Below are 15093 nucleotides of genomic sequence, written 5' to 3'. Positions count from 1 at the left end.
GGGGGTCATGGTGAGGGCTGGTGCCTTCACAGCCCTCTTATGTGACTAGGGAGTGTGTAGTCACCTTGATACCAGTAGATTCCTATACAGGAAACAGCCTGCTCACTGGCAAAGTTGAGTTTTCTCCCCAGTGTCCTAAAACACCAAATAACACACTTGAGGAGTCCATGTTTTTAAACGTGATTTATTTTACATGGTGATATCTGCAGTGTGCTTCTTGGCCCAGATGCATCTCCCCACCCTGCGGTAGCCTGGTGAGGAGCGCACACCCTCCTCCGGACGCTGTTGTGTGGACCCCCGACACACACACACACACAGAGAACAGGACACCAGGGACAGACAGACATTTTATTTGGCCCCTTTCCTTGCCCAGGCCCCCACCAGTCCTAGCCACTGCTGGCCGAGCCTGTGATGGGGAGCCCAGAGAGGGGGCCAGGAAGCTGCCTCCAGCTGCAAACTGGGGGCAGGTCTGCCTGGCGGAGTCTTCTGGGGAGACCTCCAGCAGCACCCCTGGAGGAGTTCAGGTCACGGCTTGGTGGGCAGAGCCACCACTCACCTCTGGGGCTCTGGGGGACGCGGAGCCTGGCGCTGCTGCTGTGATGATGCTTTCACCCACTGATGGATGAAGGAAGCCTCGAGCTTCCGGGCCTCCACCAGGGCCGGGGGGTCTGCGGGGTTGGATGCTCTGAGGAGGGACCAGTGAGGGCACTCAGCTGGCAGGCAGGACCACGAGGCCTGGGGGTGAGGACCCTCCCCACACACCAGCCCCTGCCAGCACGAGTACAGGTGATACCCCCACAGCGCCAGGGCCCAGCTCTCTCCTGCATAGCATGGTGGTGGGAGGGTGGGGTCAGCCCCACATCCCCCCACCACGCCTGTGGTCCCACTCACCCCTCCATGCAGAGTTATCCCCGCAACCTGGTCACACCCACACCTCAGGACCCCAGCCCTAGACCAAATCCCCCCCGACATGGGACAGGATGGGCCTGGGGCTGCCAGGCTCACCTGAGGTCCAGGTGGTGGGCAGCCCCCTGGATGGACAGTGCAAGGACTGATGCACTCAGGTTCCTCCGGATCTGGGTGGGGAAGATGCCCCATCAGGCATGCGGGGAGGGGTCTGCGCCAAGCGGCACCCCGGGGGTTAGGGCACAGCCCTGAGTTCTCCCTCAGAGAAAAGTGAGTGAAGATAAGCACGCTCGAGATGGGGACGCGAGCGCAGTGGGGAGCGAGAGAGAAAACCGCGCCTGAAATGGGGGTGGAGGCTGCTCGGAGCCCATGGGGCCACCTGCAGCCACTCACCCCGCCCCCTGCCCACGGGTCCAGGTCACCATTGGAGAAGATGATGTTGCTGGCAGCCTTGAGGTCTGAAAGGGGCAGAGCAGGTGAGATAGGCATTGGGTCTGGAGCAGGCATGGGTGGGCCAGGCCCCTGCCTACTGCAGCCTCACCATCCCCCCAGAAGTTTGTCCACAGCCAGTCCCGCCGCGGCCACACGCCCCATGTCTCCCAGCAGTAGTCCTGACGCATGGCATCCGTGAACGGCAGGTCGGGGAACATGTCTGTCATGTTGTTGCTTGCAAAGGTGAGGTTGATCTCCGTGCAGGCCTGAGGACACCAGTGGGCCGGTCAGGGATCAGGGGTCAGCTTGGAGCCGGGCACATGCTGAGCTGCTCCCCATACCTGGTAGTCCCAGGCCTGCGCGTCAGAGCCACTGCCACAGCCCGTGGGGTCAGCACAGCTCTGGTACAGGCGGTAGACATCGTAGCAGGGCTGCGACCCGGAGGAATTGTACACGAGTCCTGGGGGAGGGAGGCGGCCCTCCACTGAGCCCAGGCACAGCCAGAGGACACCTGCCCTGGGAGGGTCTGCAGGTGGCTGGGCCCAGGCAGCTCACTGCTAGGAAGTGGGGTCTGTGCTGGTGACTCCGCCTGGCCCTGCTTCCCCAGGACGGAACCTTGAGCTGCACCCCTTCGTGCCAGACATCCACGGGCTCTGTACCCCCACCCCTCACCCTGCGCCTACCCACCCCCAACCCTGTGCCTGGGAGTTCAGGGCCAATGCTGGGGGCTACCCTCTAGGCCCTGCCCTTGGGGGACAGCCAGGTGCTTGCACTGCAGCCAGGCCCACCCCCCAGCCTGTGTCCCCTGCCCCATCCAGTCAGGTATCCGCACTCGGCTCCATCCAGGGCCGAGGACAAGCTGCATGGTACCGTCTCTGCCCACCCAGCAGACGCACCCACCAGAGCACGCAGCCCGACGAGCTGCTTGTCCTCTCTCAGTAGCCGCTCACAGCCGACCTGGGGGCGGGGGGGGCGGAGTGGTTGGGGAGTAGCCAGAGCCTCGGCGTGGCAGCCCCGTGGCCGGGGCCCCCCGAGAGAGCCAGGATCCTCCTCTGTCCAGGGGCACTGGGCCTCACCTTGATGGGGTTGGCAGGCAGGTGGCCCATGAAGTCAGTGGGGTAGGGATAGTCCATCATGGCTAGGACAGTGAAGGCGTTGCGGGCAAACACGAACAGCTGGGTCAGGTCCTTCTGGCCCACCAGCAGCTGGCACGTGCCGAAATCCCGCTGCAGGACGTCATAGGCTGTGGGGAGGGCAGAGTCAGGCCCTGCACAGGGTGGTGGCTGGCAAGGGGGGGGCAGTGGCAGCTGGGGGGCTGCGCACCTCCCCTCAGGAATAAGTCCTTCAGTTGCTGGAAGGCCTCCCGCACCCGCCGGGCACACTCTGGGCTCTCGTCCTCAAAGTCCTGGAGAAAGGAGAGGCAGCTCTGCAGTTGCCCAACAGCCCAGACCAGTTCAGGAAATGCAGCAGGACTCCACCCACTCACCGCTGTGACATCGTGGAAGAACTGGGAGGAGTCACCGAGGCCCGCGACGGCCACCACAGGTGCGCTGGCTGCCAATGCCCCCACCACGAGGTGGGGGTACTTCATCCTCATGTAGGCGCTGAGCATACCCCCATAGCTGGGCCCAAGCAGGCAGAGAGGTCCTGGTTACAACGCAGTCTGGAGACCTTCCCGCTTGTCACAGCCCCCCCAGCAGGCCCCAGGGCAGGTCCTGCCCCCCTACATCCCACTTCCCCTTCACCCCACTTCCCCTTTACCCCACTTCTCCTTTCCCTCTCTCACAGACCAGTGCCCACTAGAAGGACCTGAAACTTCCAGTCTCCCACAAAAAACTTGACCCTGGAGGTGGGGAAGGGTGGGGGTGGCTCAGCCCCCCACCTCCATACAGTGGGCGCCCCAGAGAGGGGAATGCGGGGCATGCAGCCCAGCTCAGCTGCCAGGACCTCCCAGGCAGTGGGGCCACTCCTAGGTAGGGCTTCCTGGATGAAACAACTTTGGGTTGGGATCTGTACCTTGAGAAGTTTGGATGGGAGAGGTGGGGGGGGGGGGGGGACCTTGGCCAGAGGAGCAAAGGGTCCAGGGAAGTGTTAGGAATAGGGATACAGGGTTCAGAAAGGCCCCTCTGGATGTGGAGCCTGGTTCTGCCGCAAGGGTGGCCTGTGGCCGCAGGGTCAGCTCCCTGGGGAAGACGTGGAGGCGGGGGCTGGACGGGGAGAGCGGCCCGGCAGGGAGGGGGTGGGGGAGGGGACAGCGTCCAGGCCCCAGGCGCCCAGGGCCCACCTCCCGCCGAAGGCGACCACAGGCACATCCTGCGCCCCGAGGGCGGCCCGCAGCGCCTGCAGCAGCACCGCGTAGTCAGCCAGGGCCTGCTCCACCGTCAGCAACTCCGTGTGCCCCCGCTGCGTGGAGCGCTCTCCGAAGGGCAGAGACTTCCCGTAGTAGCGCTGCGGGGCGACGGCAGGGAAGCCTGAGCGCCACACGGCCCCAGCCCTGCTGCCCGGCCCCCGTCCCGGCCCTAGCCCGGACCCACGTGCTCGGCGAAAACCAGCAGCGCCGCCTCCTGGGCCCCCAGCTCCACCATGAAGCCGGAGTGGTTGGCGAAGGCCCACACGTCGCCCTCATTGCCCGTGTAGAAGAAAATGGGGCCCACGCCCCGCTTCCAGAACTTGTCTGCGGGGCAAAGGGGGTGTGAGACGGGGCGGCCGCGGCGCAGGTCCGCCCAGCCGCCCAGGGCCCGCGGACCCCGCACCTGACACCAGGTAGCGCTGGCGGAAGGTCTTGTTCCCGAAGCGCTCGAAGTTGAAGTGGTCCAGCAGCTGGTCGAAGTAGGCCTCCCGCAGCCCGGCCTCGGGGTTCCCTCCGCGGCCTGGGGAGGGCGAAGGGGCGGAACCGGCTCAGAAGGGCGGGAGAGAGGGGCCGGGGGAGGAGGCAGGGGCGTGGGGAGAAGAGACGGGGGCCGGAGTGAGAGATGGGGTCGGGGATGCGGTGGAGACGGGCGGGGGAGGGAGAAGGGGTTCAGGGTGTGCGTGAGAAACGGGGGCAGGAGGTGGGTGAGAGACGGGGGTCAGGGGGTGCGGGAGAGACGGGGGCGGAGGGGGGAAGAGATGAGGGGGACGGGAGAGGTTGGGGGGAGACGGGGATGGGGAGGGACGGGAGAGGAGGTGGGGGCGTGGGGAGAGATGGGGTCAGGGGGTGCGAGAGAGACGCGGGCGGAGGGGGGAAGAGACGGGGGCGGGGGGAGAAGCTGGGGGGAAAAGACGGGGAGGGGGAGACGGGGAGGGGGAGAGACGGGGGCGAGCAGCCGGGGCCGGGGGGCGGGGGGGGAGCAGCCAGGGATGGAGGCTGGAGCTCAGGTTCCTGGGACGCCCCGTTCCCCACACCCCACGGCCTCCCCTGCAGCCCCTCCCGGCGCTCGCCGCCCACAACCGCCGCGCCCCGCACTCACTTTGCCCCACCGGGTGGCTCAGCCCCAGCTCCGCGAGCAGAGCCAGGGCCCAGAACAGCGCCGCCGCCAGCGCAGGGGTCCGACGCGCGGGACTCATGTCGCCTCCGCCGGCTCCGGGCCGACCGGCCGTCACGTGGGCGAGTCACGTGACGGCGCGCCCAAGTGGTGTGTGGGCGGGGCCCGGTCATTCCCCGCGCCTGGCACCCGCCTCGGGCCGGTGCCGGTGGGTCCCAGCGCCCGAGGAGAGGCCGTCCCTGCTCCGGGCCCGAGGGTGGGGGATCCCCAGGTACAGGGGGGTAAGACCCAGGGCTGTGGAGGGGTGACCCGGGAGGGCGGCTTCCCTGAGTCCAGGGGCCTGGGGGTCGAGGGGGATCTCAGGGCGAGGCGGTGGGACCTGCCACAGGCGCCCCTGCAGAGCCCAAGTGGCCCCGCCTGCCCCCCGTGGCCGCCACCCCCCATCCCCGTTCTCCTGCCGTTTGGAGGCATCGGGTCACGCTCGCTCAGGTCGCGGAGCTGCCCTCGAGCTCCAGGCGCTGTCGTGGGTACCTGGAGGCGGTGCTGAAGACCGCGCGATACGGTCCAAGTTGGAGGGGGCCGGTTTCCTGCGTGGGGCTCCGCGGGTCCCTCTGCAGGGGCTAGTGGGACGCAGGGGGCGGGAGTAGCCGGGTGTCCTTGGTAAAGGGGAGTCGGTGCTGCAGAGCCACGTGCGACTTGGCGCTCGGCTCCTTCCTCCTCAGCCATTCCTGACCGAGCCGCTGGCTGATGTACTTACCGGGCAGTGGATGGGCGTTGGATTAAATGGTGGACCCTGAAATAGAAATATACATCCTGGAACTGTGACCTCACTTGGAAAAAGGGTCTTTGCAGATGTAATGAAGTTGAGAATCTTGAGATGAGATCCTCTCCTGGGTGGCCTCTGGGGCCCTGAATCCAGCCACAAGTGAGCTTAGAGGGAGAGAAGGAGAGGGGCTCAGGGGAAGGCCATGTGCCAGTGCAGGGTGCCGCCTCAGAAGCTGGGAAAGGGCCGGAAAGATCCCCCAGGGGCCTCTGGAAAGGATGCAGTGGTGCCTCTGGCCAGGTGGTGGTCATTTGTTACACCCACCAGAGGAGATGAAGACGGGCGTCCATGCCAGAACTGATTCTCAGAAGACGTGGCTCCCAACCATGGCTGTCACGGTCTTGCTGGTGGGCCCAGGGACTCCGCTGTGACTCTCCAGCCACTACTGACCCCCCACGCTGTGGACTCCGCGCGATTGTGTGGCCGCAGCCCTTTGCTGCCGCTGGTGGCCCGGTGGTCTCTTGAGGTGTGGGATATTCTGCCTTCAGAACCCACAGCCACATCAGGCTTTCTTCTTTGTGGTAGCAGCGCAAGCTACAGTAACTTGTCTCTTACCTTGAAGGGCTGTCCTGGCAGGCTCCTGCCAATCCTTCAGACGTGGCAGGTCCGAGGTGGCAGGTCCGAGAATCTTGCAGAGGTTCATCTCACAGCCCCAGGAGCAGCTGTTCTGTCCAACCCCGCATACACAGCATCGGCAGTGCGGTGGATCCCTGTGGTTTCCAGAGCTGTTGGTCCTGAGTTGGAAGTGAGGGCCAAAATTAGGGAATTTGGTGGCTTTTGGCCATGTCGCGGCCACTTAGGGTCACTGCTGCTGAGGCTGTGGTCTGTGTCCCAGGCCGGCTGCTGCCTGTTATCCACACTGGGGCCCCTGATTGTTTGTGTATTTGTTTTCTTAGTTCCCAGCATCTTCTAGGGTCCCTGCCTGGAAGGCTTTAAATCTGGTGTCTCAGGAGAGTGCATCCAAGTCTACATTTCTGCCTCTGCCTCCTGCCCCAGCCCTTATCAAGCGGTCGCCCTGGACCCCAGGGGCGTGTGCCGGGCTCTTGCAGCTCCTTGGGGCAGACTCCCTCTCCCCCTTATCAGCCCTGGCCTGTGCAACTGGGTTTTGCTGGACTTCATCCTAATTATAGGTCTGTGGTCAGGAAGTTGTGGGGAGGAGGTGGGCCAGAGAGGCTCACATGTGGCCTTGGGAATGTTGTGCAACCTCTGCACGGACCTCCCAGGGTTTGGGCTGAGGTGGGTGGAGACCAGGGCTAGGATCAGAAGGTTCAGGGGAGTCTGGGAAGCCAACTTCTTCAGGGCATCTCCTCAGATTTCTCAACCCCAGGTGTGGGGGTCCCAGTGAAGCAGAGTAGGACAACTGTGGGTCCCTGGTTTCCTATCCAGCTCTGAAAGAGTTAATGGACAGTTGCAGGTGCCTGGTTTCCTGTCTGCTCCAAATGAATTAATGCAAACTGCAAACCCCCTAAAGTAAGAATTTCCCCTAAAGCTCTGAAACTCCTTAAAATCATAAAGCTTGTAAAATCATGGGCCCAAAATGGACTCTTAGCTAATAACACAAAGTCTGGGGTTATAAAGACTGTTAAACATCTGCCCTAGAACAAATTTTCCTGAAACAATGCAGACCAGGCAGGCACCCTGTTAATCCTAAGTGTGGAAGCCCCTGGTATTCAGAAACCTGCTCCTAGCAAAACCTCCTTAGAAGACAAGCTCACCCCTCCATTCAGTGCATGTCTCTACTTTGAGCTCATCCCTGTTAATTGCTTTAACAGGCAGTCTCTCTCTTTAATAACTTTACTACTTTCTGCTACTGGCCCCCTCTCATTCCTGAATTCTTTCCCCGATGAGACTCCTGCACCTGGAACGGGGCTCAGCTGACTCTGGTGTCATCAGGGTTCCACTTATGCCTAGCATCCGGGCCCCTAGCCTTGGAAGGCCTTTTGCCTGTCCTTGAAGTTTCAGCCACTCTGAGTATGAGTCCTAGGCGCGGTCCGGGGCTTCTCCCGTACCCCTCAGTGCGTGAGTCACAGAGAAGCCTCCCGGCTTCCCCACCTGCCCCTGTCCCGCCCTCAGGTGCCACCCCAAGAGAGGAGGGTTGGACCACCATCCCCGCCCTACTCCAGTGCTGGGGTCCTCGGGGCCAGTGAGGCACATCCACCGTACACCTCCACGTGCAGATGCTGAGACAGAGTTGGGGGGCCGGGCTGATTGTCAGGACCGCCCCTGCGAGGGAAGGGGAGAAGTGGGGCTGGGTGGAGGGGGAGGTTGGAGTGTGACGCCTGCCCATGGGAGGCGGAAATGACCAGGCTCGTGCGTCTTCACCAGGTCCCCTCACCAAGGGCCAGGAGAGGCGGCTTGTGCAGCAGAGGCAGACCCTGAAGAGTTGCCAGCCGGGCACTGCCTGCTGATTGCTCCCCCAAGCCGGCAGCAAGGCCCTCCTCACAGGGGAGACCGGGCAGCGCCCCTGTGCCCACCTCCTCCCTCCAGCCCAGCCTTGGGGACCACCCAGCCTAAGGACGCTCCCATCTTGTTGTTCAGGAGAGATGCTGGCGGGCAAAGATCAGAGAAGGTACACAGCGGGCACCCAATGGACAGCCCCCGAAGTCCGCTGAGCAGCTGGAACTCCTTGCCTTGGCGTTTGGGAGCTGGATGCGTGGCACCGGAGGCGGAAGCAGGCTGCACCCCTTCAAGTTTGGGAGTTCTGCGGTTGGCCCTCAGGCCCCTTGACCTCTGCACCATGGCTGGTGGCCATTGCTGGTGAGGACTCCCTCTGCAGTGCTCTGGGGTCCATCCCCAAGCCATCCCGCTAAAGGTCCTGTTTGCACAGGGGTGAGGCCCACGGGACCAGGCTTTACGGGTTGGGTCCCCGCAGATGTGTGGAGCCTCTGTCCCATACACAGCTCCGGCCCCAGGGAGACTGGACCCCAAGAGCACACCTCACAGCCTGGGCCATCTCATCACCCAAAGAAGACGGCCCTTGTAAGAGAGAAGAGAGCAGATGGAGGAGAGGAAATTGCCAAAACCTAATAGAGTCAATTTCCTGTAGCCAAAACACCTTCCAGTTCCAAGCCAGGCAGGGCACATGACAGAGCTGTTTCTGGGCACTTCACTGCAAGTTTCTAAATCCTAGGGAGAAAAAGAGGCACCAAAGGACAGGCTGAGTGTCAGGCTGCTGGGGGGCAAAGCCACGCCCCATTTGAAGGGAGAATGAGTGTGATCCAGAATTCTCCCTTCCACCAAACTGTCCATTTAACTGTGAAGGAAAAAATAAAGTGATTTTCATACTTGTAGATGGTGAAGGGTTATCGTTCTGTGGCAGATGGTGTTCTCCAAAGATTTCCCATCCCATATGCTCCTCTTAATGTTTTCTTTTAATAGACTTGAGAGAAGTTATAGTTTACAGAAAAATTGCACAGAAAGTACAGAGTTCCCATACATTCCCCTCCGCCCACACACACACTCCTCTCCTGTTTTTATTGACTCACTTAAGTATGGTACCTTCCCTATAATTGGGAAACAGATATTGATAACGTGATTAGCAGCTAAAGTTGAGTTTAGACTCACTTCGTGTGTCCACGGTGCTGTGGGTTTTGACAGATGTGCAGTGTCATAAGTTCACCAGTTCAATATCCGACGCCCCCAAAATGCCTCCATCTGTTCGCCCCCTCGCCCCCACCTCCACCCTTGGCACCTCCCAGTCTGTTTATGGTCTGTGTCCGAGCATTTTGGGGAAATGTGCTTGTTTGATGTGTGTAGGCTCTGCCTTCCTCCCCAAGGTGCGGGTTTTTGGAGACCAAGCCCAGAGTTGCTCTCTCCAGTGGTTGTTTTAGTGCAGTAAATTCTGCTAAAGGATTTTGAACTGCTTTTCTCCAATAAGCGTATTAAAAATCTCTGGGAGCTTATGGAAAGACAGGAAGAAAAGAAAATACTAGCTTTTACAAGGCTCAGCAAGTTAAAAAAAAATGTGTCACCGACAGCTTATTGAACACCATACGTACATGGAACCTTGAGTAGGACATGAGATTTTGTTGGTTTGTAAAATAAATCCCAGAGTGATTTGAACAGTGAGTAAAAAAGTATTTGCAAAGTCCCCTTTGGGGAATGGTGAGAAAGGGGGGAAATTCAACTTCCCCAAGTGGAGAATTCTTGATATTCTCACAAGCAGTGGGGACAACCAAAGCTATAGGCTGAGCCCCCAGTCTTGGGGTTTGTTCATATGAAACTTATCCCCGCAAAGGATAGGTCAAGCCTACTTAAAATTAGGCTTAAGAGTCACCCCCAAGAGAGCCTCTTTTGTTGCTCAGATGTGGCCTCTCTCTCCAACCAACACAACAAGCAAACTCACCACACTCCCCCTGTCTACGTGGGACATGACTCCCAGGGGTGTGGACCTTCCTGGCAACGTGGGACAGAAATCCTAGAATGAGCTGAGATTTAGCATCAAGGGACTGAGAAAAACCCTGGAATGAGCTGAGACTCAGCATCAAGGGATTGAGAAAAACCTCTCGACCAAAAGGGGGAAGAGTGAAATGAGACAAAGTGTCAATGGCTGAGAAATTCCAAACAGAGTCGAGAGGTTATCCTGGAGGTTATTCTTACGCATTAAGTAGATATCACCTTGTTAGTCAAGATGTAGTGGAGAGGCTGGAGGGAAATGCCTGAAAATGTAGTGCTGTGTCCCAGTAGCCATGTTTCTTGATGATGATTGTATAATGGTGTAGCTTTCGCAGCGTGACTGTAATTGTGAAAACCTTGTGTCTTATGCTCCTTTCATCTACCTTGTCAACAGATGAGTAGACCATATGGAATAAAAATAAATAATAGGGGGAACAAATGTTAAAATAAATTTAGTTTGAAATGTTAGTGATCAATGAAAGGAAGGAGTAAGAGGTATGGTGTTTATGGTTTTTTTTCTGTTTTCGTTTTATTTTTCTGTTGTCTTTTTATTTCTTTTTCTGAATTGATGCAAATGTTCTAAGAAATGATCATGATGATGAATATGCAACTATTTGATGATATAGTGAATTACTGATTATATATGTAGAATGGAATGATCACATATTAAGAAAAAAAGAAGCTTTAAAGTGAGTGTTTTTGTTAAAATGTTAAGAATGTTTGTGTTTATATGTTGTTTTGTCAATAAAATATTTAAAAAAAATTAGGCCTGAGTCACCCCCAGGAGAACCTCTTTTGCTCAGTTGTGGCCGCTCTCTCTAGCCAACGCAACCAGCAAACTCACCACCCTCTCCCTGTCTCTGTGGGACATGACTCCCAGGGGTGTGGACCTTCCTGGCAACGTGGGACAGAGATCTTGGAATGAACGGAGACTCAGCATCAAAGGATTGAGAAAAACCCTAGAATGAGCTGAGACTCAGCATCAAGGGATTGAGAAAAACCCTAGAATGAGCTGAGACTCAGCATCAAGGGATTGAGAAAACCTTCTCGACCGAAAGGGGGAAGAGAGAAATGAGACAAAATAAAGTGTCAATGGCTGAGAAATTCCAGAGTCAAGAGGCTATCCTGGAGGTTATTCTTATGCATTAAATAGATATCACCTTGTTAGTCAAGATGTAGTGGAGAGACTGGAGGGAACAGCCTGAAAATGTGGAGCTGTGTTCCAGTAGCCTTATTTCTTGAAGATGATTGTATAATGATATAGCTTTCACAATGTGACTGTGTGATTGTGAAAACCTTGTGTCTGATGCTTCTTTTATCTATGGTACGGACAGATGAGTAAAACATATGGATTTAAAATAAATAAATAATAGGAACAAATGTTAAAATAAATTTAGTAGATTGAAAAAAAATGTGTCACTGAGATATGGATTTATTTCTCATCAGCAGCTGGGCTCTGCTGCTGACTAGTTTATTTCTTGCCAGAGAAAATAAGTTTAACTTCTGAGCATATTTAACGAGCCAGAATAAATCACGTGCCTCCATAATCAGGGTAGGCTGTGGGCCCTGGTGCTGTTAGAGCAGACGTGTGGCTAAGCATGCCTCCTGCCTTACAGCACGGACAAGCCTTTACTCGCAATCTTCTTTGTTTGTTTTTTCTTTTAATCTTTTACTTATTATTATTTTTTAAACATAACAACATACGAACATGAACATTCTTAACATATGAGCATTCCATTCTTGGTATATAATCAGTGACTCACAATATCATCACATAGTCGTATATTCATCACCATAATCATTTCTTAGAACATTTACATCAATTCAGAAAGAGAAATAAAAAGAAAAAAGAAAAAACTCATACATACCCTACCCCTTACCCCTCCCTCTCATTTACCCAATTTCCTCTTTAACTCAGGGAGCCTAAACCACTTGTTTTTTGTGCATGGAAGATTCAAGAAAGTACAGACTTAGAGGAATGTTTCAGGCCTTAGGGAAATTTTGGGTTTCACAACTCTCTTACCTGAGATGAATATGTCCCTTTCAAGGCAAAAACGAAACAAAATGAAAACGGTGTTTTATGAAGACAGTTGTTTATCAAGGATAAGACTTCAGTTCTCAGAAGGTATCTATTTTTTTTAAAACAAACATCACAAAATCAGAAATAAAATTTTGACAGAGGCCCATCGGTTTTCAAAGAGCAGGTTCTACAGAAATAATTTTGCATACTGCAAACGAGTTCCTATTGTGCAGTCTATATTTTTTATTACTTTTTAAAGTTTTTTTAAACATAGCAATAAAGAAACACAAACATTCCAACCATATTAACTTACCAAATTCACTCAAATTGGATCAAAGACCTAAACATTATACCTAATACTTTCAGAAGAAAATGTAGGGAAATATAAACTTTGTAATAGGAGGCGGTTTCCTAGACCTTACACCCAAAGCACAAGCATTGAAGAAATACATAAATGGGGACTCCTCAAAATTAAATGCTTTTGTGCATCAAAGAACTTTGTCAAGAAAGTAAAAAGACAGCCTACACAATGGGAGAAAATATTTGGAAGTGAAAATCTATCAGATAAGGGTTTACTTTTCAGAATATATAAAGAGATTTTTCAGTTCTACAACAAAAAGACACACAACGCAATTATAAAATAGGCAAAAGACATGAACAGATACTTCTCAGAAGAGGAAATACAAATGGCTAAAAGGCACATGTAAAAATGTTCAACTTCACTTTGACTTGCAGGGAAATGCAAGTCAAAACCACAATGAGATATCATCTCACACCCACCAAAGTGGCCATTATCAATAAAACAGAGAATGACAAGTGCTGGAAAGGATGTGGAGAAAGAGGCACACTTATCCACTGTTGGTGGGAATGTAAAATGGTACAACTGCTGTGGAAGGCAGTTTGGTGGTTCCTCAGGAAGCTAAGTATAGAACTGCCATATGATTTGGCAATACTTTTGCTAGGTATCTACTCAGAGGACATAAGGGCAAGGACACAAACAGGCATCTGCACACCAATGTTTATAGCAGCATTATTTACAATTGCCAAGTGATGGAAACAGCCCAAATATCCATCAACAGAGGAGGGGCTAAACAAACTGTGGTATATACATATGATGGAATATTATGCAGCTGTAAGACAGAATAAAGTCATGAAGCATGTAACAATGTGGACGAACCTTGAGGATGTTATGCTGAGTGAGATTAGCCAGAAACAAAAGGACAAATACTGTATGGTCTCACTGATATGAACTGACATTAGTGAATGAACTTGGAGAATTTCAGTTAAGAACAGAGACCATCTGGAGATACACATAGGGTAAATATTGGGTAATTGGAGCTGAAGGGATACAGGTTCTGCAAAAGGACTGGTGGTAAAAACTCAGAAATGGATAGCACAATACTACCTAACTGTAATACTATAACGTTAGTAAGCTGAAAGAAGCTGAATGTGAGAATGATAGAGGCAGAGGCCTGGGGACACAAATGAAACCAGAAGGAAAGATAGACAATAAAGACTGAGATGGTATAATCTAGGAATGCCTAGAGTGTACAAGGATAGTGATTAAGTGTACAAATTGAAAAATGTTTTCGCATGAGGAAGAACAAAGGAATGTCAATATCTCAGGGTGTTAAAAATATACGGTAGAGGGGTGTGGCCAAGATGGCAGCTTAGCAATGTGTGTGTTTTAGTTTGTCCTCCAGAACAACTACTAAATAACCAGAAGCAGTACAGAACAGCTCCTGAGGCCACGTCAGTGACCAGACACACAGCGTACCCCAGTCTGGACAGCTGGACCGGCTGCGAGCCCCCCAGAACCGTGAGTTCCCCAAGCCGTGGCGGCCGGCGCCCCTCCCCCACAGGTGCTTCCCAGTGGGGAAAGGAAAGAGACTTTACCAGCAGCAGGGGCTGAGCCCAACCAAATACCAATTGTGGCATTAATTAACAAATTCTGACTACTAAAAATAGGCCCCCAGCTCATGTAAACCTGGTCAAGGTGGAGGTTGCTCATTGGGCTAATGGAAAAAGAGGAAAGGGGAGGAAATGGAGGTTTTTGTGGCTGTGTTTCTGTGGGGGCTTGGCTGCCTCTGGATTCATCAGCAGGAATTCTCAGGCTGCACCTGCCCCAGGCATAGGGAGAAACGGGCTGTCTCCCGCCTGTGCCTTCCCCAGGGGAGGGGGGAAGCCCAACTCAGGTGGAATCCCTCCCTCAAGGAATTTAGACCCCAGGGCTTGGCAACTTGAAGCCATTAAAACCAGCCTGCAACCTCTCCTCTGTCTCCACCACGCCCCCAGCAGGGAGAGTCTGCCAAACTTAAAGGTACCACATCATCTTATGCTGGTGGGACCTGCAGTCAGACAAGTGCCACACACAGGGCAGGATAAGAAAAACAGAGTTCAGAGACTTCACAGGAAAGTCTTTCAACCTGGTGGGTCTCACCCTTGGGGAAAACCGACGCAGGTGACTCTTTCCTCCTGATAGGAGGCCAGTTTGGTCTGGGAAAATCCGGCTGGGGTCTATAATATCTAAGTAGAACCTCCTAAGTGTGTGTGGGGAAAGGCACTTTACAAGCAGGGCAAGAAACAAGAAAACAAGAACTGAAAAATTCTCCTCTGTTAAACAAAACCCAAGCTAGAGGTCCAGAAAAAGCTGAACTGAATGTCAAAGAACAGATAGACAACAAATTCATCCAGCAAGAAAACCTTAGGTAAGAGAAGTGAAAGCAATCTCCAGAATAAACTAATTAAGGTAATTAAATGTCTAGACACTAGCAAAAAATAACAAATCACACCAGGAAAATTGAAGATATGGCCCAGTCAAAGGAACAAACCAATAGTTCAAATGAGATACAAGAGCTGAAACAACTAATTGAGAATGTGCGAGCAGACATGGAAAACCTCATAAAAACCAAATCAATTAATTGAGGGAGGATATGAAGAAGGCAAGGAATGAACAAAAAGAAGAAATGGAAAGTTTGAAAAAACAAATCACAGAACTTATGGGAATGAAAGGCACAGTAGAAGAGATGAAAAAAAGCAATGGAAACCTACAA

General features: G+C 54.0%; 2 protein-coding genes across 3 annotated transcripts; one reads left to right on the top strand and one right to left on the bottom strand.

The window, feature by feature from the left end:
• Positions 1-334: 334 nt before the first annotated feature.
• Positions 335-4911, bottom strand: DPP7 (dipeptidyl peptidase 7). Of its 2 annotated transcripts, XM_077148960.1 has the most exons (13): positions 4788-4911; positions 4092-4208; positions 3873-4012; positions 3623-3786; positions 2825-2960; positions 2662-2743; positions 2415-2581; positions 2235-2295; positions 1680-1798; positions 1448-1604; positions 1300-1364; positions 1006-1076; positions 335-685 (listed from the first exon to the last, which is right to left on the bottom strand). In XM_077148960.1, the coding sequence occupies exons 1-13, from the start codon at positions 4882-4884 to the stop codon at positions 553-555; spliced, it is 1509 nt and encodes a 502-aa protein (XP_077005075.1). In that variant the 5' UTR covers positions 4885-4911; the 3' UTR covers positions 335-552. The 2 variants fall into 2 exon arrangements, with proteins under 2 accessions (XP_077005075.1, XP_077005076.1); XM_077148961.1 differs by lacking the exon at positions 1680-1798 and having other exon boundaries at positions 2239-2295.
• LOC143657378 (uncharacterized) lies at positions 4883-11408 on the top strand. The gene is made up of 4 exons (XM_077129710.1): positions 4883-5073; positions 6188-6370; positions 8164-8382; positions 8526-11408. The coding sequence occupies exons 1-4, from the start codon at positions 4883-4885 to the stop codon at positions 8650-8652; spliced, it is 720 nt and encodes a 239-aa protein (XP_076985825.1). The 3' UTR covers positions 8653-11408.
• The last annotated feature ends 3685 nt before the right edge of the window (positions 11409-15093 follow it).

This window comes from Tamandua tetradactyla, chromosome 2, assembly GCF_023851605.1.
Source record: "Tamandua tetradactyla isolate mTamTet1 chromosome 2, mTamTet1.pri, whole genome shotgun sequence".
In the NCBI taxonomy this organism is placed as follows: domain Eukaryota; kingdom Metazoa; phylum Chordata; class Mammalia; order Pilosa; family Myrmecophagidae; genus Tamandua; species Tamandua tetradactyla.
Note: the sequence above shows the minus strand (reverse complement) of the source record. Positions and strands in the feature narration are given on the sequence as shown.

Coding starts and splice junctions, on each gene's coding strand:
- LOC143657378 (XM_077129710.1), top strand. CDS start 4,883: ATGTCGCCTCCGCCGGCTCCGGGCCGACCGGCCGTCACGTGGGCGAGT. Junction 5,074..6,187: donor CGAGGGTGGGGGATCCCCAG/GTACAGGGGGGT, acceptor CTTACCTTGAAG/GGCTGTCCTGGCAGGCTCCT. Junction 8,383..8,525: donor ATGGCTGGTGGCCATTGCTG/GTGAGGACTCCC, acceptor TCCCATACACAG/CTCCGGCCCCAGGGAGACTG.
- DPP7 (XM_077148960.1), bottom strand. CDS start 4,884: ATGAGTCCCGCGCGTCGGACCCCTGCGCTGGCGGCGGCGCTGTTCTGG. Junction 2,744..2,824: donor TCTTCCACGATGTCACAGCG/GTGAGTGGGTGG, acceptor TCCTTTCTCCAG/GACTTTGAGGACGAGAGCCC. Junction 2,296..2,414: donor TGCCTGCCAACCCCATCAAG/GTGAGGCCCAGT, acceptor CCCCGCCCCCAG/GTCGGCTGTGAGCGGCTACT.